At 40.1% G+C, this 24,569-nt stretch overlaps 1 protein-coding gene and 1 long non-coding RNA gene across 5 annotated transcripts in view; both read right to left on the minus strand.

The window, feature by feature from the left end:
• The window catches only part of prdm6 (PR domain containing 6), a 55,822-nt gene that overhangs the window by 22,087 nt on the left and 9,166 nt on the right, over positions 1-24,569 (minus strand). For all 4 annotated transcript variants that reach the window (XM_021606777.2, XM_036980408.1, XM_036980409.1 and 1 more), the window contains exon 4: positions 731-858. In XM_021606777.2, the coding sequence (XP_021462452.1) occupies positions 731-858 (128 nt within the window). The remainder of the gene's footprint in view (positions 1-730; positions 859-24,569) is intronic.
• On the minus strand, positions 10,756-16,311 carry LOC110526140. The gene is made up of 3 exons (XR_002473892.2): positions 16,014-16,311; positions 15,045-15,133; positions 10,756-14,044 (listed from the first exon to the last, which is right to left on the minus strand). It is a non-coding gene; the product is annotated as an uncharacterized LOC110526140 (long non-coding RNA).

Here is a 24,569-nt window from a genome sequence, read left to right on the forward strand (position 1 = left end):
GCAAACTGTCTCTAACCAGAATAGAAAGAGGAGTGGGAGGTGCACAACTGAGCAAGAGGACAAGTACATTAGAGTGTCTAGTTTGAGAAACAGACGCCTCACAGTCCTCAACTGGCAGCTTCATTAAATAGTACCCGCAAAACACCAGTCTCAACGTCAACAGTGAAGAGGCAACTCCGGGATGATGGCCTTCTAGGCTGTCGAGTGTCTGTGTTTTTTTGCCCATCTTAATCTTTTATTTTTATCGGCCAGTCTGAGATATGGCTTTTTCTTTGCAACTCTGCCTAGAAGGCCAGCATCCCAGAGTCACCTCTTCACTGTTGACATTGAGACTGGCCAACAGTGGTGCTGTTGTAGGGGTTGATAATTTTTTTTGTTAGGGCAAATCAAGTCTGACATTTTTAAGCGGAAATTACAAACTTTAGGAGCCTTTTCAAACCTCAAATAGACTTCAAGCTTGAATTCCCTGCTGTGCAGAAAGATTCCTACAACAACATGATGATCAAATTAAGATCTGTATGGTAAGCCTGCATAGACTGCAGCTGACAGTGTCAAATTTGCTGTGTGAATAATAATTGATGCCTGAATACATAGTGTTGATCACATGCTGTACTCGCAGTTGGGCCTACATGGTATGGAGTGATATTAATGTTAATACAATTTCTAAATGATTAAATTCCTGGTGGAGGTAACATGGTACTTTCCCACCCACATTCCATGCAGTCTTTACCTGTACTGGACCACCATCATGTTTTGCTCGCCACAGTGCCGTGCACAGCGAATGTATCTCATCCAGCTCGACTTGCTCGGCTCATTGCCGTCAATAAAGTGCTGTAACGTCCCTTCCTGGTCATAGATCTGGAAGGCAATGGGGGTTTATGTAGTTAGTCTTCCTACAGATACACAACAAGCATGATTCATTAAAGCACCCTTTAATTGTTCTCTACACAACTTTCAAAAATGACGCACACAGGAATTAGGAATGTGATGGACTGCCAAGCTCCACGTTGTTGTAAAATGTATACAGTGTACATGTGAGAGCATTGTATAAGTATAAACATGATTTGCCCGAGAGCAGGGCTCTCCAACCTTGTTCCTGGAGTGCTACTGTCTTGTAGATTCACTCCAACCCTAACCTAGCACACTGATTCAAATAGTTAACTCGTTGATAAGCTGAATCAGGTTAGTTACAACGGGGGTTGAAGCAAAAACCTACAGGACGGTAACTCTCCAGGAACAGGGTTGGAGAGCCCTGGACCTAGAGTATCGTGCAAGTATGAAAATGATTTGCTCTAGGTTAACAGCATCTAAAGTTGATGATGTGAGTTAAAGCTGGAATCCTTAATGGTGAAACTGCCATGTCAGTTTGTGATATTACAACAACAAAGTTGCTGCAAACAACATTGCACGTGATAGAACAACAGCATAAGTAATGAAATTTGTTTAACCTCCACCTCTGCTTTGTAAAAAAATTATAATAACACCGGCCGTGAAGTCGACAGTGCCGCTTTTTCCGCTTATTGCGGATTCCATCTTTAAAAGGATGGCATACAATTTTGGTTTCAAATATTTGAGTGGCTTCCTTTCCTTCCTCTCTCTAGCCCCATTTATACCAGGTTCTAACATGCGTCCTTTGTCCTGATTGTGTCCACATCCTGATTGTGCCCACATTTGTAGACAGGTGTAGACAATGATCTGATTGTGATCCGATCTTCCTGCCCACCTCCGGAGGTAGTCGGGCACGCATTGTGTCTGGATATTTCACAAGTGTTAACATAGGGTAGCAGGGAGTCAAACTCATTCCATAGAGGGCCTAGTGTCTGCTGGTTTTTGGTTTTTCCTTTCAATTAAGACCAAGACAACCAGATGAGGGTAGTTCCTTACTAATCAGTGAGCTTAATTCATCAATTAAGTCAAAGGGAGGAGCAAAACCCACAGACACTTGGCCCTCCGTGGAATGAGTTTGACACATGGTTTAGAGCATTCGAATACCTGAGCCGACAAAGTGAAAAATCTGTCGATGTGCCCTTGAGCAAGGCACTTAACCCTAATTTGCTCCAGGGGTGCTATGGCTGACCCTGTAAAAATAAATAAATAAAACATCTCACTACACTTACAGTAGTATCCTGTGTGTGACAATAATAAAACATCTGGACAGTGAAACCATTTAAATCATCATCATGATCACTTCTAAAATCATTGACAGGTGGTACCATTGACTTATGACATCGATATCTGTAAATTCATCATATTTTTTGAGAATATTTTTCAAATAATTTGCATACAGTGAGGGACCAGGAAATTTGGTCACAATGTGGACACAGTGGATAGAGACACATTTTAATACCATGTGTAGATGCATATCTGAAAATATGGGCACAATTAGAATGTGGACAAGATCAGGACCAAGTATGCATTTTAGCACCAGGTATAAACGAGGCTTCTCGCTCTCGCTCTCTCACTCTCACTTAAAGCTCTGTTAACATATGTGCCCCCAATATCAGTCACTATATATCAACCAACCAATCTGAAATAGCCACACAATGAGAAAACAATATATATTTATTTGGCCATTTCATCATGTTCATGGCAAAAAAAAAAGCTACTCATATTGGAAAAGCTGGTTGACTAATAAGTACATTGAAGTGAAAACATAGAGACATAAATATAAGATGTAAGGACCGTATCTAAGAAATACAATAATTTCTGAATAAAACGTTTGAAAAAAAACGTGTTTATTTTGGAAGATATTTTTGTCTGGGATAATCATGGATAATAGTGATGTACAATGTCCTACTCTTCGAAATGTATAAAACAGCTTTATCCCTGTCGCAGTTCATTCAGTTTGCATCTAGGCAGTAAAGGGGATTCGAGCCTTGTCACTGGCCACCAGCAAAATGGATGAGATTTCAAGACCCCACTGACCCCATTGAATCTCTGACATCTTGTTTGTCGGCTGTGATTCCCCTTCCTTATGCCATTCCATTCTTATCCTTGTGGCTTTTCTGGTGAACCATCTCTGGCTTTGACAGCATGATAGAATACTTGAAGGGACAGTTCACCCAAATTACAAAATTACATTATTGGCTTCCTTACCCTGTAAGCAATCTAGTTTCCTTGGCACTGTTTCCACATGCTAACATTTTAGCATTTTATATGAGCTTTTTTTGCACAACATGTCAAAATCATCCGAAAGTATGTCAAATTGATTGTGAACCTCAACAAAGTCACTTATCGATCATTTGAACATGATGCGCAAAAAAATGCTAATATCAGTCCAGTGACTTGAATGAGGTTTGTGCCACAGATGCTAAAACGTTAGCATGTGGAAACAGTGCCCAGACAAATCAACTTTTACAGGGCAAGGAAACCAATTGTGATTTTCTAATTTGGGTGAACTTTCCCTTTAAGGTATTACTTACACTGGAGATGTTTGTTACACAAGTACAAGACAGGTCCTCCAGCTGCTTTATCTAAATTATCATATCCATCTTGAGACAAGAGATGATTGTGCACTGTAGATAGACATTAAGAAATTAAGAAAATTATACTTTTATTTACTTATTTCCTTTTTTTCTATTCAACAGCTGACACTTTTAAACTAGTTTTCCTAAAATCTGGACTGAGTCACAATTTAAACTAAGTGGTGAGCACTTAATAATAGACAAGGGTTATGGGAAATACAAAGTGGAATCTTACATTTGGTCATTTTCAGTAATACAAACATAAATGGCAAAAACAATTGCCAGATCAATGTCATATCACTGCCATACAGCAATCATGGAATTGGGATTTTTTTTCATCGTATATTGCTATGGGAACAGAATGTAGTGACATTCAACATCAGATTATTGTTATTTGGAAAGAAGCAGGGTGAAAAAGTGACATTTTAAAAATCGTATTTGGATGGAAAAGCCAGCCTGTCATCTTTACTATAGTGCTTATAGATCCCACAGGCCGATGAAGCAGTGAGGAGAGCAGCCTCTCATCAACAGAGCCTGTGCTGTGATCACAAGCAGCAGCCACTGAACCCTTCACTGCACCCCAACATATATTTTTTTTGGTCCACTTGAAAAAGTCCTGACAGTCCATTCATTTCCCTGGCCTGTGGAGCAGCACACTGTTTGACTCGTCTGATCCAGACACTTTGATGCTGGAGCTCTTCCAGGGTGTCCCGCTGAGTACAAGCTCCTCTTCCCAAATCCAGGGAAAAATAAGTCATTGTCCGTCTTTCTAAGTGAGAAATATTCTCACTGTTAAATGTTTTTTTTTTCTTTCTCCTTTTCGTCTGTCCAGCTGGACAACAGCAAGTGATGTTTACAGATGTGATATTTATGTTGATATTTTTTTGTGTTTCCTTTGCAGTATCCAAATATCTTTTGGAGTGGAATCGTTTTTTTCACTCCTTTTGAGAAGATAGATGAATTTGTATTCCTTCCTTCTGTCAGCTTTGCCGAAGCTCGGGTCATGTTGTTCCAACTTGTTATATTAGGCCGATAACAAACACATGGAGTACTGTCATCATAAATAATGATCCATATTTTTCTGTGTGCCTGGACTAAAAAAAAATCATTGCATGTCGCATGAAGGTGTAATGATTGACAACATATGCATAACGTTATCCCAACGTGCTGCATGATATTTTTTTATGGCCTTCATGTGACATTGGATTTGACATAACACAGTATTTATGCACGATACGTTGGAAATGCATAACAGCCTGCATTAAGCAGGGTTCATGGCGCTTTTTGAATGCTTTATGAACTTCTAATGTACATTGGGACACATTTGCGAAGCCACTGATCCCTACAATACGTATTAGGCCCCAATCTCCTCCACATAGTGTAATATGGGTCATTCCACGAAGTGAGTTCCTTTAGCATCCCTTTGATATTTTCTGAATAAATTGTGCACCAATAATTGCATTTTAAAAGCCTTTTATATTAAATTGGTGCCCTTTAATATAGACCACATGGAACATTCAATACATCAGATTTTTAATATGGAAAAAAGGTTTGCTAAAAGGGCCAAAATGAATCATTAATCATATCCCTCCGTCAACCATGTGTAACTTCAAGAAATGTTTTAACCCACTTAATCCCCAAAATTCACCATCATTGTAAAGCCATAGTTATTTTGTTGCTTTGACAAAAGTCATTTCTGAAGATAATTTTTTATTTCATGTGATTAGTGATTCATTTACGTCTGTCCCTCATTTTAAGATCAACCCTGTTATGTACGTGAACTGTTACTCTCATTTTAATTTAACATTTTAATATGGTGAAACCTGTCACGACTTCCGCCGAAGTCGGTTCCTCTCCTTGTTCGAGCGGCGTTCGGCGGTCGACGTCACCGGTTTTCTAACCAACGCCGATCCATCTTTCATTTTCTATTTGTTTTGTCTTGTTTGAGCACAAATTTGTTTACATCTCTATTAGTGACCATTTCTCCTTTGCTAAGACTATCCATTCACCTGACAGGGCTGGCATATCAAGAAGCTGATTAAACAGCATGATCATTACACTGGTGCACCTTGTGCTGGGAACATCAACACAATGCCACAGATGTCTCAAGTTTTGAGGGAGCGTACAATTGGCATGCTGACTGCAGGAATGTCCACCAGAGCTGTTGCCAGATACATTCATTTCTCTACCATAAACTGCCTTCAACGTTGTTTGAGAGAATTTGCCAGTACGTCCAACAGGCCTCACAACTGCAGACCATGTGTATGGTGTTGTGTGGGCAAGCGGTTTGCTGATGTCAACACTGTGAACAGAGTGCCCCATGGTGGCATTTGGGTTATGATATGGGCAGGCATATCTATGAACAACGAACACAATTGCATTTTATTGATGGCAATTTGAATGCACAGAGATACCGTGATGAGATCCTGAGGCCTATTGTCATGCCATTCATCTGCCGCCATCAACTCATGTTTCAAAATGATAATGCACAGCCCCATGATGCAAGGATCTGTACGCAATTCCTGGAAGCTGAAAATGTCCCAGTTCTTCCATGGCTTGCTCACCAGACATAACACTCATTGCACAGTTTGGGATGCTCTGGGTCGATGTGTACGACAGCGTGTTCCAGTTCCTGCCAATATCCAGCAACTTTGCACAGCCATTGAAGAGGAGTGGGACAGCATTCCACAGGCCACAATCAATAGCCTGATCAACTCTATGCGAAGGAGATGAGGCAAATGGTGGTCACACCAGATACTGACTGGTTTTCTGATCCACGCCCCTACTTTATTATTTAAGGTATCTTAAAACTGATTTAAATTGACTGATTTCCTGATATGAACTGTAACTCAGTAAAATTAGGTGAAATCAAATGTTTGTTTTTGACCAAGTCACACTTCTCAAAAGGCACCGAATTGAACGACCCACATACGACAGGGCAGCCCAGAAAACACACACTGATTAATAGCCCTCATTGTACTCTAGTCTACACAGAGGGTTACAAATGCAAAGCAAAGGCAAAGTGTGCGTCTGCAAACTCAACGTCAGTGAAAACAGCATTTAGCATCTCGAGCAGTGCTGTGTCTCTCCCGTGTATTTTTCTCCCGACAGGATCTGACAGCACAACACACACACATATGCACACCCTGTTGTATTTCTTCCCATCATGTCCAATAAATACCACAGCATATGACTTATGACTCTGTATGCTATCAATGTCAACAGTTCAGCCCCTCCATTATTATACATTTCCCTGCATACGTGACCTTCAGTTCTCTCTGCATGCTAAACAAGCCCTGGTCGTAGTGACATCTCACTTTATTGAGGAGCGGCCTGTTTATTACGGAGGTGAACCCTGTCAATAGCATTGCTGAAATCTGTCTATAGCTCACTGGAGCAATCAATTTTGTAAATGATTGCAATAATCAAGGAAATTGCCAAATTTATAAATCTCTGTATACAGCATTTTAAAGGCCACTTTACAGTAACTGCTGATGCTCTGAAAGCAAAGGGAGTTGTTTGTATGTGTTGTTGTGGGATTGGGATTTTACTGATGTGTTGAGCAAATAAAGGAGAAATAAAGATAAATCATAAAATGGAGCAGAAGAGCTTTTTCTTCTTTTGATATTCACACCTAGGGTTGCAAAGGGTCGGAAATATTCCTGAAATTTTCCATGTGAAGTTAAACCTCTGATTTTTTGGAATTTTGCTTAAATTCATCAAAAAAGGTAGCTAATAACTTTTTTGTGGGATACACATAAGGAAATTCTAGGTTTTGTGGCATATTTTGGTTAAACAATCCCCAATTCAATGGAATTGCAACCCTCTGCATGTACAGTACATTCTTCCATCATATGTACAGCTGATTCTCAAGATCTTGCACACTAATGAGATGCTATTGAGCCCACACTACTACACTTTCTTAGCCAAGGACTACATGCTTTCTGGTAAGTTTTGATTACAATACTGGGTGGGGTGAATATATTTTATATGACATTTTTTGTTAACTAGTAAATAGTACCCTACAGCAAAGTGTGTTTAAATAATTTCTAACTTGTTAACCATTTCTGCTAGTTAGTTTTTGCTACCATGTGGATATTAACTTGCTTGAGCCTGCTAACTGAGGAATGTTCATTCACCTGTTTCCATACATGTTTAATTTTAAAACATGTATCTTACAAAGGAGTTGTTTAATCTAACTGTTTAACTATTTATCTGTACATGGAATTGTATTTGTCGTTTTTTTTACAGTTTTTTTTCTAATCTTTACAGGAAAATGCCACGGGCACTATCGGATATGTGGAGACATTCCATTGCAGCTAATGTAAAAGGAAAAGCTGTGTACATTTGCAAATACTGTGCCAAATCATATGTGAAGAATGCAACAAAGATCCAGAATAATCTGGCCAAGTGCATAAAGTTCCCTCAGTGCTCACAACAAGCAACCTCTGACAGAAGTCCCTCTACTTCTATTTGAGGTGAAAATGATGAATCAGACACCTTATCGATAGCAACAGCTCATGGTCCTCATGAAATCAAATGTTTTGACTCAATGGAGGAATGTAGTCAGAGAAATGCTGATGAACGTCTTGCTTGAGCTGTGTATGCAACTGGTTCACCTCTGATGCTCACAGGCAATGTGTATTGGAAGATAATTCTGAATGTTCATTGCCCAGCATACACCCCTCCAACCAGACATGCTTTATCTACTCATTTGCTGGATGCAGAGTTCAACAGAGTTCAAGTGAAGGTCAAATAAATCATAGAGAAAGCACTGTATTGCTATCATCTCTGATGGGTGGTCGAATGTTCGTGGGCAAGGAATAATTAACTACATAATCTACAACCATCAACCAGTATTCTACAAGAGTACAGACACAAGTGACAGACACACCGGTCTCTACATTGCAGATGAACTGCAGGCATTCATCATTGACCTTGGACCACAGAAGGTATTTGCACTGGTGACAGACAATGCTGCGAACATAAAGGCTGCTTGGTCTAAAGTGGAGGAGTCCTACCCTCACATCACACCCATTGGCTGTGCTGCTCATGCATTGAATATGCTCCTCAAGGACATCATAGCACTGAAAACAATGGATACACTCTACAAGAGAGCAAAGGAAATGGTTAGGTATGTGAAGGGTCATCAAGTTATAGCAGCAATCTACCTCACCAAGCATCGGGAGGAGATTAAGAGCATCACATTGAAGCTGCCCAGCAACACCCGTTGGGGTGGTGTTGTCATCATGTTTGACAGTCTCCTGGAGTGGAAGGAGTCTCTCCAAGAAATGAACATATCTCAGTCTGCCGATATGGACAGCACCATCAAGAGGATCCTCCTGGACAATGTATTCTGGGAGAGAGTGGTAAGCAGCCTGAAACTCCTGAAACCTATAGCAGTAGCCATTGCACAGATTGAGGGAGAAAATGCCATCATGTCTGATGTTCAGACTCTGCTTGCAGATGTAAGAGAAGAAATTCGTACTGCCCTGCCCACTTCACTATTGCTCCAAGCAGAGGAAACTGCAGTGCTGAAATAGATCAAAAAGAGTGAATACTTCTGCCTGAAGCCTGTACATGTTGGACCCCAAGTATGCAAGAGCATCCTGTCTGGTGCAGAGATCAACAAGGCCTATGGTGTCATCACTACCGTGTCTCGCCACCTTGGCCTGGATGAGAGCAAGGTTCTTGGCAGTCTGGCAAAGTACACTTCCAAGCAAGGGATTTGGGACGGATAGAAATATGGCAGTCGTGCCAACATATCTCATGAGCCACCTGGTGGAAGGGACTTTGTGGTTCTGAGGCTCTTTCCCCTGTTGCCTCCATCCTCCTCCAAATCCCAACAACATCAGCCACCTCAGAGCGCAACTGGTCCTTGTTTGGGAACACACACACCAAAGCACGCAACAGGCTGACCAATACAAGGGTTGAAAAATTGGTGGCCCTCCGGGCAAATTTGAGGCTTTTTGAGCCTGACAACGAGTCATCCTCAACAAGGTTGGAAAGCGACAGTGAAGATGAGGCCCCAGTCTGATATTCTCAGAGTCTGATGTTCAAGAGGTGGACATTGAGGAGGTCCAGGGAGAAGACATGGAAGCCTGAGAGGAAGACAACCAAAGCTTTAGTTTCTAGACTATCATTTTACAGATGTTGAAAACGTTTTTGGGAGATGCGATGGATCATTGGGGATCATTCAATATTCCCTTTCTTTTGTTGTTCAGTGAAATCATCCCATGTGAGAAGTCTACTCATTTAATTAAAAGTTAAATTTGTAACTAAATTCTTTTTTGAAAAAAATTATATTGGAAGGATTTAATAATTTGCGATTATGTCTACTTATGATAAAGTAAAAGGTTTATGTTTCTGTCTCCATATGATATGGTAAAAATATCCCATGCAAAAAACATCTACATTTAAATGTGAATAATATTAATTTGCAAAAATGTCCATTAATTCCCATATATTCCCGTTAATTCCCATATATTCCTGTTAATTCCCACGGAATGTTTCCACCTCTGAATATTCCCCAAAATGTGCAACCCTATTCACACCCATCTGTCAACTGTGTTTAGATAACAAACAAATCATTTCAAAGCCAAGAGGACAAAGTTTACCTACACCATGATGAAGAGACAGACAATAACTGCCAGGTCTTGCCATGTCAATCTAGAAGAAAAAGAAACGCACACCTATTTAGGCGAGGTGCTGGCTAGCGGAGTAGAAAACTTGAAAATAAAAGAGAGCCGCACACTCTAGGAGCTCAGATGCAAAAATGTCATTACCAACGTTTCGACAGCCAAGCTGTCTTCATCAGGGTATGATCACAAACACTGCGGGATGACTCGTTTATGTAGTGTCAGAAGACACAGGTGCCTGTAATCATGGCCAAGAGTGGCCTAATATCATTGGTTAATTATCAAATATTAAAATGTCATACAAAGAACAGCAAACAAACAACAAATGGATAGCATACGATCATAAATTAATTTGACTACACAAGCTTACAAACAATTACAATGGCAAAGTCACAATAATCACAAGAATGGCTTCAGATGAAAGTCTACGTAGAGACCGAAGGGCGCAAGGGTTTTTAAGTTAAAGATTCAGGCAGCCTCTCGTTTCAACAATAAATGATCAAGGTCACCCCCTCTCCTAGGGAGGGTGACATCTGAAGCCATTCTTGTGATTATTGTGACTTTGCCATTGTTTGTCGAAACGTTGGTAATTACATTTTTGCACCTGAGCTCCGAGAGTGTGCGGCTCTCTTTTATTTTCAAACTTGCCATGTCAATACCATAGTATGTCCTGTGTTGGTATAACGATGTCAGAATTACAATAAAACTCAAATATAACTAACAAAAATCTTCATGGTATCTAAAAAGGACTATAGAAATTGCCTATTTAGTTCCAAATAAAGTAACAGGGTTGGCGATTTCTTCTTAAATCAGACATAAATCCCCTTGTGACAGGGGGATAGAAGGTTGTTTTGTGCAACAGGGAGTGGCAATTGAATACAAGCTTCACAAAAACATTTAATTGTTAAAACATTTCTAGCCTATGGGTAACAGGATTGACGTGCTTTTACTATATGAATTGACTATTAGATCAAATGTTTCTTTTGAAAATAATATTTAAAAAGGAATAGTTTCTCAATATTAAAAAGTGAGTTCAGTTCACGTAACAGGGTTGACCTTAAAATTAGGGACAGACGTAAATGAATCACTAATGAAATTATATAAAAAAAGAATCTTCAGAAATTACTTTGTCAAATCAACAAAATAACTAGGGGTTGACAATGATGGTGAAACCTAGAGAAGTTTGGGGATGAAGTGGGTTAAAATCTTCCTAGAAGTGACACAGGGTTAGCGGAGGGACATGTCAAAACGAAGAATTTTGGCACTTTAGAAAGCCTTTTTTCTTATTCAAAATCTAATTTATTAAATTCTCCATTTCTACTTAAAATATCAAAAGGCACTCATTTAGTGGAATGACCCGTGTCAGTAAATGTTGAATTCTCCTGGCGCCACACAGAACTGATTTTAACTGCAGAAAAGAAAACATAATAATGATTTCTTTGTAACTAGAAGTACTATACTCTAGTAGTACTTGAGCATTGAGGAGGGGAAATTACATACAGTAAATGTTAAGAAGAGGAAGTCAGAAATCCAATAATGTGTCAGATATCAAAAACTTATCCAAGAACATATAACACCCATTTATGGTCCTCATGTTTCCTTTTCCTGGGTCCGGTAAGAAGGTGCTGTGGCTTACAGTTAGTTCTCAGTAGCCCCTCAGCCATTGATCTGTCTCCCAGTGTCCTGTCACTGCTTTAGTTACTGCTCAATCTCCCTGGGCCGACATTTACGGCGCGCTGATTGGGCCCTGTCACTGTCCGGGCTGTAAATCGTCCTGGAACAGCTGTGTGTTGATGCCTGGCTGGAGGAGCAACCCCAAAGGCTGCCTGATAGTCGTTTGACCTCCTGGCCTTATTACATCAAGTAAATCAGCCTCCAAAGCCATTAGACGGAGGCTGGGAGCTGGGGAGAGTCCCACCCGGCCCACTCAGGGATAGCACAGACCCCAAGCAGGCAGGATTACCCACCACCACCACCACCATCTTATCTGCCGAAACACTTAACGGCCATGTCCCAAGCGATGCTGGCATGTAAATGGGTTACGTGGATCAGTTATGCTCCATATGATGGATTCTTCAAATGAGATCCTCGAGCCTCACTGTATCGGTTCAATGGTGTGAACACACGTAAAGTGAACATGCTCAGTTTCAGTTCATTGTATTGTGTGCAGTTCAAGGCCAAACCACTCATTCAATAATTACCAGTTAGCAATAATTACCATTTAGCATTATTACCAAAGGATGATGATACATCTAAATAAACTTTTCTGGAGCCAGTGTTAGTAACAGAGACGATTAAAGAGACGTTCCGGAACTTTGGCGAATTTGTCAGTATTTTTTTAAACTCCCACTTTGGGCTGGATGTGTCAATGTGTTTGAAAGCGACTGTTTTCTGGAAGCTGTGTGGCACCATTGTCCCTATTCAGGGAATCTACACAGATTTTGGTGACATAATGCAAGCTTGGCACACGGGGGCCAGCCCCCTAGCCAATGAGCTTCAGCCCCTTGTCATTTGAGTGACAGTTAGCAAAATGCACATTGACGAGAGGCAGACAGTAGTTAGCTAATAGAGTTGTCGCATGGATTGTGTAAATATTTTCAACATGTCAGCTGAAGAGGCAAGGTATACAAGCTATAGACAGTGTTTTTATGAACACAGATTTACAAACTGATGTATTTTATGACAACATCGCCGGTTGTTAGTCGAGCTAGGCTAGTTTGTTAGTTACAGCTAGAGCCATATATTGAGCCATGTATTTTGAAACAGGAAATAAAAGGCTCTGGCTATAGCTAGCTATACTTTATAGTACTCCATATAGTGGATATGTAGCTAATGAAAATGTTATACTAATAAAGCTACAGGATTAGCAGTACCCATTCATAACTTCAGTAATTACTTTTTATTACTTACCATTAACATATGAAATCTAAAAACCACAAGACTATTAGGAGCTTCCCATATTGACAATCAACGTATACAATGTGTTGCTCGTCATCAGACTAGCCGAGGGAGAGGACATGGTCCACGGATGAGAGGAGGACAAGGACACAAGGTGCGTGTACCCCAGGGCCAGACTCGAGCTGCCCGGGGTCCAAGTCGAGCAGCGAGGGCTGGAATAGATGCTCTAGGGCCGAGGACCCGAGAGAATGAGGGAGCAAATGATACGAGGTACGAGGTGCATTTGCAATAGCGCTCAGCATGCAAAATTTCAATGGATATTTCATAGGACTAATTCATTATAAAAATGCATCACTTCTGAACATAACTCTCTTTCCCACTCTAATGCAGGGATATTTGATAGCATTAATAAACAATATTCAATATAATTCCAGTAACCTATTAAACATTTTCTAGCACAATAGCCCATCCTATTACACCTGTATAACTGTGCCACGCATGGTACTTTCGAAAGGGTCTCTATGAATCAAAAGTATTCTTATATGGGTACTGCGGAAACATGTAACTAAGATAAGTGTTGTCTTATATGAAGTAGGCCACATTCATACACAAAATACAGAACTACACGGTGGTAGTATATATTGTCACATATGTAAGAAACACAGGAATTGTATAAGAATAATGTGTTGTGTGTTTTCTTATAGGAAGCAAGCCATAATCATATGATTGGCCTTTAAAAATGTGTATAAATAATTTACAAGGTTATTAGAGCTTACTGCAGCCATAGCTTTATAGGTAGGTCTAGGTGTCTTATGAAAATCCATGTTGACATTTGTTTATGTGTGAATTTATTAGTTATTTGTAAAGTTCAGAAGTCCACTGGTTGTTTTTTGAAAATAAAGTTCCAGAAAAAGAATAGTAGTAGTCTGTGTGAATAGTAACATGTTTCTTGCTTGGTTATTGCAACTCCAGTGTGGTAAGGGAATTGCCAAGGCCGCAGGAAGGTCAAGGTGTGGTGGATATGGGCCTGCTGATGTCCATCTCCTGCACATACAAAAAGTCTTTAGCATACAGAAATGGGTTACATGTCAAACAAAACACATTCATTTGTGCAGAGCCTTTCAAAACTTTATGACACTAAGAGTGGGAATTTGCACACAGTGACAGCCATGAACATAAAGCTGTGCACCTGGTTTACCAACATGTAAACATGTAGATATTCTGGTTTTGTTCTCAAACCTGGTCCTTTGCTCATGTGAAACCTTAAGTAGATTTGGCTAGGAGTGTGTTAGTGGATTTGACGTTTGTGTGATATGATCAGTCACTTTAAAACCATACAATGCTGAAGTCATAGATGAGTCAAGTAAACGCTACCCTGCTGTCACTTCTACAGAATCGATGATGAGTCATCACATAAACTCAATTAGAGACAGCTATTATTTAAAAGTGGCTCTGCATCAGCTGACAATAGGCTACACTGTATTGTAATATGTACAACTGCAAATTCTCGGTATGGAATAACAGGTCGTCTAAGGAGATGGTTCCAGCCATTTACAAACATCATGTTTGGCCTAACAGGTACACTCCCTGATGGGTCAGACCTATTGTTTGTAAACTGCTGGAACCATCGTCCTAGCCGCCATCCTACTTCTTATTCCACAGGGCAGAAACCAGAGAGACATATTCCTTACAGACCATAAGAGTGTTGGTGCCAATTCATCACATGACCTACATGCATGCTTATGTGATGATTCTCACAGTATTCTAGTTTTACACAAAACTGTAGCTACATTACAGGGGGCAGAGCACAGTTACATTTACATGCTGTTGTGAATGTCATTGATCTCATCCTCATTCAAACTGCCATCATCCTCATCAGCAATACTCATCTTGCTCATTCTTCAAATAGAAAACACAACAGGTTAAATGGCCAGAACATGATGAAGCTTGGCTTGTAAATCTTATCATATATGACACAAATAATAATAGTTATTATACAAATAATTCCATCAACAAATGACAGCTAGTCCAAATCAAACCTTACCTGTCGCCAAGAGCCTCTTGCATGTTTGATCATCTGGCATGTCTGAAACCAGCTCTGCTATTCCTTGTTCTTCTATCAGTAATTCTTGTCTGGAAAATGACCACATTACTTACAAAGGATACTAAAATGTCAAACTAACACACTGACACTGCATCAGGGGCTTGGCTTCAACTGGGCAGCAGATCAAAATATGAAATCGAGCTGCAGAGAGTGAAAAAGGTACTAGGTATTCCCCCATAGAGAATGATAGAGGACTCATCTTTGTATATGTACCATTATAGAGTCTCTGACAGGGCTGTGCCATTGAGGGAATCTCAATTTTTAAGAAGTATATTTTCTTCTTCACTATTGGCAGATCCCTCCTGATGACCCGGATGGACATGAGTCATCAGGAGGATTCAGCCAATGAAGTTGGAAGCCCCACCCAGTTGATTACATTAAAATGGTGGAAGCCATCAATGGCGCTGCCCATGCTAAAACAGCCTTTTGGCCACTAGAGACCTCTATCATTCTCTATCGTATAGCCTAATAATAACAATATAGCTAGCACCGAAATATACTGTTTCATATAGTTACAGACAACCAGTTGTAAACATAGCCTAGCCACTTAGCCTGCTAGCTAGACACTGGTAGCTCCAAACAACAACAATGTCCACCCTTCTAGCCAGTCAACAAGAGATTCGATGCATCTACAACAATACACAACATACATTAGTAGAGTGATTTCATGTTTTGAAATGTGTTTTAGTTAGCTAGACAGACAGTATGATGTTCCCTAATATGCATTGACCATGTTAGCTAGCTAGCTTGCTACGATACATTTTAAAGTATACTATGACACAGAGAGACTGTTGGCTAGCCTAGTTAACTGAGACACAGAATAGTTCCTCTTTACAAAAACACTCAAAATAGGCTTCTAACTGAATAAAATATCAACATGGTTTCTAATGCTAAAGCTTAGTCTCTTACCTTTCGCCCGAAGATTACTTTTATGGATGTCCAACACTGGATGAGGCAACAGTGTTTCTCTTCCTTGAGGCCATCTCGGAAAAGCATCCAATATCTATTATTTTGCCTTCTGCCTTTGTCTTTCATGAGCGGCCCTGCCATTCGACATCTAGATCTAGTTTTCTCTTCTTGGGCCTGACATCATAAGTATCAATAGCATCCAAGTTTTTTCGCACAATTATGACTGAAGTAACCTTCCTCTATGGCTGTCTTGAGGGAGTGAGTGAGTGCATGAGAGAGCTACATGCATGACATTTGTTTTTTCCAATGAAGGCACTATCATGTGATCAGGTCCAATGAGGTTGCACAGTGAAAAAAGAAGGCTGGCCCAGGCCTGCCCAGCATTATCCAATGAGGTTGCAGGGCAGGCCTAACGGCTCAGTGGAAACTTCATGCAAATGTACACACAGCAGCGAGAGAGAGCGAGTAAGCACGTGGTGCATATAGTACGCAATTTTCGGGGACCACTTTTGGCTCATGAGGGCTAATTTTAGAACTACTGGCAAAAAAAGTATACAAAAGTTCCCGGGAGATCTCTTTAAGCTCACTCAATGTAATTAATGGCAGAGGTATAAAGGCAGACCCAACTGAAATCTGTCATCATGCCCTCACCCAGAGAAAACGCCTGTTGAATTAGGGTTAAGGACTTTTCGGGGTGACTATCACAATTAACATATGCCACAAATAGATTCCGCAGAGGTAGGTAGCTACAGTACAATACACATATTGTGGCAGCTTTAAAATGTCACAAAAAAATATATATCAACGCCTTACTAAACCCCTGGTTGAGACTGTAAGTGCAGTGGAATATAAATGGCTTTGGACATTACATGATAATACGTTTTAATGTTTCATATAGGGCTATCAGTGATTAGGCTTTAGATATTTCTTCATGCTTCATTGCTCTCTCTTGGTGATGGCAAATATTATTTGAACCTAAGTTGTTACATGGCTTTCACACTGGCTGCTAAGTAAAAGCAGTCTTCTCAGTGATACTGTATGATTATAATTTAAAATGTTAGGTTTACTGAAGGTGAATGCAGTGGATCTGTTTACCTTTCCTCAAAACCTTCCATAATCTACCTAGCACAGGCCTTTTCCAAAAGAAGTGGAAAACTGGTGCTGAGACGCAATCAATGACTGTTGGTCCACTTTTACAGCAAATCAATGTAAGTTCAGTAATTTATCAGTTCTCTTAATCTCCACTACTTGTTATTCCAGCTCATTGCCCTGAATGTGATCAGAGGACACAGACACAGATTGCAACAATGCCATACATTGACTACCTATAGTATACCAAACTACTGATTGTATTCATTCTAATTGATCAGTAATGTACGCCTCACGAGGCATTTGAAAACCTCCCTGCTCTTTGTGGTTGAAATTCACTAGTCGACTGAGGGACCTTACAGATAATTGCTTGTGTGGGGTACAGAGATGAGGTAGTCATTCAAAAATCATGTTAAACACTATTATTTCACACAGACTCCATGGAACTTATGTGACTTGTTAAGCACATTTTTACTCCTGAATTTATTTAGGCTTGCCAGAACAGAGGGACTGAATACTTACTGACAAGACATTTCACTTTTTCATTATTTTTCATTAAAAAAATACACACAGTACCAGAAAAAAGTTTGGACACACCTACTCATTCTAGGGTTTTTCTATGTTTTTACTATTTCCTACATTGTAGAATAATAGTGAAGACATACAACTGTGAAATAACACATATGGAATCATGTAGTAACCAAAAAAGTGTAAAAAAAGTGTAAAACAATGTTATATTTCAGATTCTTCAAAGTAGCCACGCATTGATGACAGCTTTGTGCTCTCTTGGCATTCTCTCAATCAGTGTCATGAGGTAGTCACCTGGAATGCATTTCAATTAACAGGTGTGCCTAGTTAAAAGTTAATTTGTGGAATTTATTTCCTTCTTAATGCGTTTGTGCCAATAAGTTGTGTTGTGACAAGGTAGGGGTGGTATACAGAAAATAGCCCTACTGTAAAAGAACAAGTCCATATTATGGCAAGAACAGCTCAAATAAGCAAAGATTCTCAAATAAGCAAAGACAAATGACAGTCCATCATTTCTATAAGACATGAAGGTCAGTCAATCCGGAAAGTTTCAAGAACTTTGAAACTTTCTTCAAGGGCAGTGGCAAAAACCATCAAGCACTAGGATGAAACTGGCTCTCATGAGGACCGCCACAGGAAAGGAAGACACAGAGTTACCTCTGCTGCAGAGGATAAGTTCATCAGAGTTACCAGCCTCAGAAATTGCAGCCCAAATAAATGCTTCACAGACTTCAAGTAACAGACACATCTCAGCATCAACTGTTCAGAGGAGGCCTTCATGGTCAAATTGCTGCAAAGAAACCACTACTAAAGGACACCAATAAGAAGAAGAGACTTGCTTGGCCCAAGAAACACGAGCAATGGACATTAGACCGGTGGAAATCTGTCCTTTGTTCTGACGGGTCCAAATTCCAGATTTCTTGTTCCAACCGCCGTGTCTTTGTGAGACGCAGAGTAGGTGAAAGGATGATCTCCACATGTGTGGTTCCCACCTTGAAGCATGGAGGATGGGTGTGATGGAGTGGGGGTGCTTTGCTGGTGACACTGTCAGTGATTTATTTAGAATTCAAGGTACACTTAACCAGCATGGCTACCACAGCATTCTGCAGCGAAACGCCATCCCATCTGGTTTGCTTTTAGTGGGACTATCATTTGTTTTTTTGACCAAGAAGGAGAGGGATGGAGTGCTGCATCAGATGACCTGGCCTCCACAATTACCTGACCTCAATCCAATTGAGATGGTTTGGGATGAGTTGGACCGCAGAGTGAAGGAAAAGCAGCCAACAAGTGCTCAGCATATGTGGGAACTCCTTCAAGACTGTTGGAAAAGCATTCCAGGTGAAGCTGGTTGAGAGAATGCCAAGAGTGTGCAACGCTGTCTTCAAGGCAAAGGGTGGCTACTTTGAAGAATCTAAAATATAAAATATATTTTGATTTGCTTAACACTTTTTTGGTTACTACGTGGTTAAATATGTGTTATTTCATAGTTTTGATGTCTTAACAATTATTCAACATTGTAGAAAATAAATAAAATAAATCAAAACCCTTGAATGAGTAAGTGTGTCCAAACTTTTGACTGGTACTTTACATAATTCCACTTTGATATTATGGGGCCAGTGACAAAAAAAATCTAAATTGAATGAATTTTAAATTCAGGCTGTAAGACAACAAAATGTAGAAAAAGTTTGCTAATTTATTACAAATAAAAAACGGAATTATTACATTTACATAAGTATTCAGACCCTTTATTCAGTACTTTGTTGAAGCACCTTTGGCAGCGATTACAGCATTGAATCTTATTTTTTAAATAAAAATAATAATATATATTTATTGAATATTCGAAACATACAATATACTTGCAGTGAAGCCACTCAACAACTACATCACACCAGTCATCCAACAGATTCCCATTCAGAGCGACACACAGAAGCATCCAGGGTCAATGCCCTGCTCAAGGGCAAGTTGACCGATCTACCACCAGGCTGAAAAACGTGAACCCGAACCCTCCAAGATCCCCCCCCACAGTTTCCCAATAGCTGTCCCTCAACCATTCGTGACCCCTCCTACAGCCCACCCCCCCTACCAGAAGAAAAATAAAAAATACAATTAATTCCATTCTCCACCCCCAAGAACCCCCCACTACACTAACAACCAAGAGAATGAACTAAAGAGAAAAAAGGAAAAGACAGAAGAAAACAGCAAACAACAATGCAAAAAAATTATAAAACAAAATAATACATTTAAAACAAAGGACATCAAGGACAACTAAAATCATAACAGCAATGCCAACTGTATATGTTTTTGTGCATGTCTGGCACTATTACATGTATATCTGTGTTCTTGTACGTGTTTATTTGAATGAGAGTGTGTGTATATGCATGTGTACAAACACCTGCATGGCATCAGCCTCAGGCAAACCGGCATTAGTTGTAAAAACGCTGCCCCTCAGTGTCATTCAAATATACTTAATTTTATTTTTTTTACTTTTATCTTTGACCATCATTCTATCTCCCACACAGCAACTCCACTCCCACTTGTCTCCAATTCCACATCCCAAATCTCAGCTTTGCTCAGCCCATCCCATCTATCTCTGCTGGCCACCCACTTCGGGTTTCTACGCAACACATACCTTTCAACTATGCTGTGATGTTTAATGTACAATTTCAATCTATCTAATCGAATAGAATCTACAGATTGCGAGTTGAAGATACATACTTTACTAAGACTATTAGTATATTAGTCATTGACTGACCCGGTCTCTCCAGATCTCCTAACAGTACTATTTCTAGGGTCAATTTTAGATCAATGTTATGCATTTTTTGCCATTCCTGAACCTGAGACCAGAAACAGGCTACCTGAGCGCAATACCAAAATAAATGGTCAATTGATTCTGTATCCTCACAACAAAATCTGCAGAGCTTTGATGACTTTATGCCCAAAATATTCAACATTTTGTTGGTGGCAAGAATTCTATATAATCATTTTAGCTGAAAAGCACAAAGTCCTAAATCTTGCGTTGTTTTATACATCAACTCATACACCTTGTACCATGGAATCGGTACATCAAAAATCTCTTTCCCGCTAATTTTGCAATCTGTATGGCACAGTTGTCAACATCCTGGTCCTCAAATGAAACTGGCATACTTTCCTATTTATGCTATTTGTATTCCTCCGCCAGTTTTGATCCTTTATATTGGGCAGACAGACCAGTTCCCTACTTCCTCCCGCTGCCGCCTGCCTCCTCCATTTTTGGGGTAATGCTGTAATCAGTTGGTTGTACTCTTGGATTGAGCAGACCTTCCCGTACAATTCTGATAACTCCACGAAGGACAAAATACAATTTTCAAACATCATTCTCATAAATACAGGTATTTTATCAACCAGCACATTTGAGTTCAGCCATTTTATTTGTTGTAATATTTGTTCTGTCATTTCAGGGGGAGGAAATTGAAATTGTAGCCATGCTTGTTTGAAAAAGAGAAATAGTTTGAAAAAAGTATCACTTTCAATTAATCAAAAATGAGACATGGCAATCTGCACAAAGGCAAAAATTACATTTTTAAACAATGGATGAGCTTTATTTAGTAATCTACTTGAGAACCATTTAGGGTTCAAATGTAACTTTTGAATGAGTGAAGCTTTTAGAGAGAGGTTTAGTGCTTTTATATTTAATAATCTCAACCCAACCCAATTCATATTCATTATATAGATAGGTACGTTTTATTTTGCCCGGTTTAGCGTCCCAGTTAAAGCTAAATATTTTTTGCTCATGTGATTTGAAAACTAATCATCAGAAGTAGGCAATGCCATAAGTAAGTGAGAAAACTAAGATATGACTAAGGAGTTAATCAGCGTTTTCCATAAATAGACAGGTATTTACCTCTCCATGGTTGCAGGATCTTGTCTATCTATAGTTTTCTATTGAAATTCATTGTGGAGAGCATATTTACAGTGGGGCAAAAAAGTATTTAGTCAGCCACCAATTGTGCAAGTTCTCCCACTTAAAAAGATGAGAGAGGCCTGTAATTTTCATCATAGGTGCAAATATCCAGAAAATCACATTGTAGGATTTTTAATGAATTTATTTGCAAATTATGGTGGAAAATAAGTATTTGGTCTTTGGTCACCACCTGTTTGAACTTGTTATCAGTATAAAAGACACCTGTCCACAACCTCAAACAGTCACACTCCAAACTCCACTATGGCCAAGACCAAAGAGCTGTCAAAGGACACCAGAAACAAAATTGTAGACCTGCACCAGGCTGGGAAGACTGGGACTCAAATCCTGCAGTGCCAGACGTGTCCCCCTGCTTAAGCCAGTACATGTCCAGGCCCGTCTGAAGTTTGCTAGAGAGCATTTGGATGATCCAGAAGAAGATTGGGAGAATGTCATATGGGCAGATCAAACCAAAATATAACTTTTTTGGTAAAAACTCAACTCGTCGTGTTTGGAGGACAAAGAATGCTGAGTTGCATCCAAAGAACACCATAGCTACTGTAAAGCATGAGGGTGGAAACATCATGCTTTGGGGCTGTTTTTCTGCAAAGGGACCAGGACAACTGATCCGTGTAAAGGAAAGAATGAATGGGGCCATGTATCGTGAGATTTTGAGTGAAAACCTCCTTCCATCAGCAAAGGCATTGAAGATGAAACGTGGCTGGGTTTTTCAGCATGACAATGATCCCAAACACACCGCCCGGGCAACAAAGGAGTGGCTTCGTAAGAAGCATTTCAAGGTCCTGGAGTGGCCTAGCCAGTCTCCAGATCTCAACCCCATAGAAAATCTTTGAAGGGAGTTTAAAATCCGTGTTGCCCAGCAACAGCCCCAAAACATCACTGCTCTAGAGGAGATCTGCATGGAGGAATGGGCCAAAATACCAGCAACAGTGTGTGAAAACCTTGTGAAGACTTACAGAAAACGTTTGACCTCTGTCATTGCCAACAAATGGTATATAACAAAGTATTGAGGTAAACTTTTGTTATTGACCAAATACTTATTTTCCACCATATTTGCAAATAAATTCATAAAAAATCCTACAATGTGATTTTCTGGATTTCTTTTCTCATTTTGTCTGTCATAGTTCAAGTGTACCTATGATGAAAATTACAGGCCTCTCACCTCTCAGTGGGAGAACTTGCACAATTGGTGGCTGACTAAATACTTTTTTGCCCCACTGTATATACTGTATTTTGTGATATGAATACCGAATATGTCTACTTCACCATCAGCCCATTTTATAGGTAAACTGCAGGGTAATTAAATTGTATTTTTTAAAGATCCAATACGTAAAATTGTACACTAGTCATAATTAGGTTTTAGTCCAGAGATCTTCAATGAGACATTGCAGGGATCTAGCTTGCGGACTTAATATTAAACTTGAGTCATCGGCATACATGGACACCTTTGTTTTTAAGCCTTGTGTTTGTAATCCTTTAATGTTGTTATTGGATCTGATTTTAACAGCTAGCATTTCGATGGCCATAACGAATAGATATGGTGACAGCGGACACCCTTGTTTAGCATTGAGTCTTCTTGGGTATGACGCTACAAGCTTGGCACACCTCTATTTGGGGAGTTTCTCCCATTCTTCTCTGCAGATCCTCTCAAGCTCTGTCAGGTTGGATGGAGAGCGTTGCTGCACCGCTATTTTCAGGTCTCTCCAGAGATGTTCGATCGGGTTCAAGTCTGGGCTCTGGCTGTGCCAGTCAAGAACATTCAGAGACTTGTCCCGAAGCCACTCCTGCGTTGTCAAATCAATCAAATCGGATGTTATTCGTCACATGCGCAGAATACAACAGGTGTAGGTAGACCTTACATTGAAATGCTTACACACAAGCCCTTAACCAACAATGCTTTAATAAGAAGTTAAGAAAAAATAAGTGTTAAGTAAAAAGTCTTGGCTGTGTGCTTAGAGTTGTTGTCCTGTTGGAAGGTGAATCTGAGCCCTCAGGAGCAGGCTTTCTCCATTAATCTTTGCCTCGATCCTGACTAGTCTCCCAGTCCCTGCTGCTGAAAAACACCCCCACAGCATGATTGTGCCACCACCATGCTTCACCGTAGGGATTGTGCCAGGTTTCCTCCAGACTTGACGCTTGATATTCAGGCCAAAGAGTTCAATCATGGTTTCATTACACCAGAAAATCTTGTTTTTCATGGTCTGAGAGTCTTTAGGTGTCTTTTGGCAAACTCCAAGAGAGCTGTCATGTGCCTTTTACTGAGGAGTGGCTTCTGTCTGGCCACTCTACTTTAAAGGCCTGACTGGTGGAGTGCAGAAAAGATGGTTGTCCTTCTGGAAGGTTCTCTAATCTCTTCAGAGGAACTCTCGAGCTCTGACAGAGTGACCATGGTCACCTCCCTGACCAAGGCCATTCTCCCCAGATTGCTCAGTTTTGCCAGGTGGCCAGGTCGAAGGAAGAGTCTTGGTGGCTTCAAACTTCTTCCATTTAAGAATTATGGAGGCCACTGTGTTCTTGGGGACCTTCAATGCTGCAGAAATGTTTTGGTAGCCTTCCCCAGATCTGTGCCTCGACACAATCCTGTCTCGGAGCTCTACGGACAATTTCTTCGACCTCATGGCTTGGTTTTTGCTCTGACATGCACCTTATATAGACAGGTGTGTGCCTTTCCAAATCCAATCAATTGAATTTACCACAGGTGGACTCCAATCAAGTTGTAGAAACATCTCAAGGATGATCAATGGAAACAGGATGCACTTGAGCTCAATTTCGAGTCTCATAGCAAATGGTCTGAAAACTTATGTAAATAAGGTATTTCTGTTTTTATTTTTAAGAAATGTGCAAAAAAAAATGTAAAACCTTTTCTTACTTTGTCATTATGGGGTATTGTGTGCCGATTTGTGCCCTTGAGCAGGGCATTGACCCTGGATGCTTCTCTGTGTCGCTCTGAATGGGAATCTGTTGGATGACTGGTGTGATGT

Source organism: Oncorhynchus mykiss, chromosome 6 (genome assembly GCF_013265735.2).
Source record: "Oncorhynchus mykiss isolate Arlee chromosome 6, USDA_OmykA_1.1, whole genome shotgun sequence".
Lineage (NCBI taxonomy): Eukaryota > Metazoa > Chordata > Actinopteri > Salmoniformes > Salmonidae > Oncorhynchus > Oncorhynchus mykiss.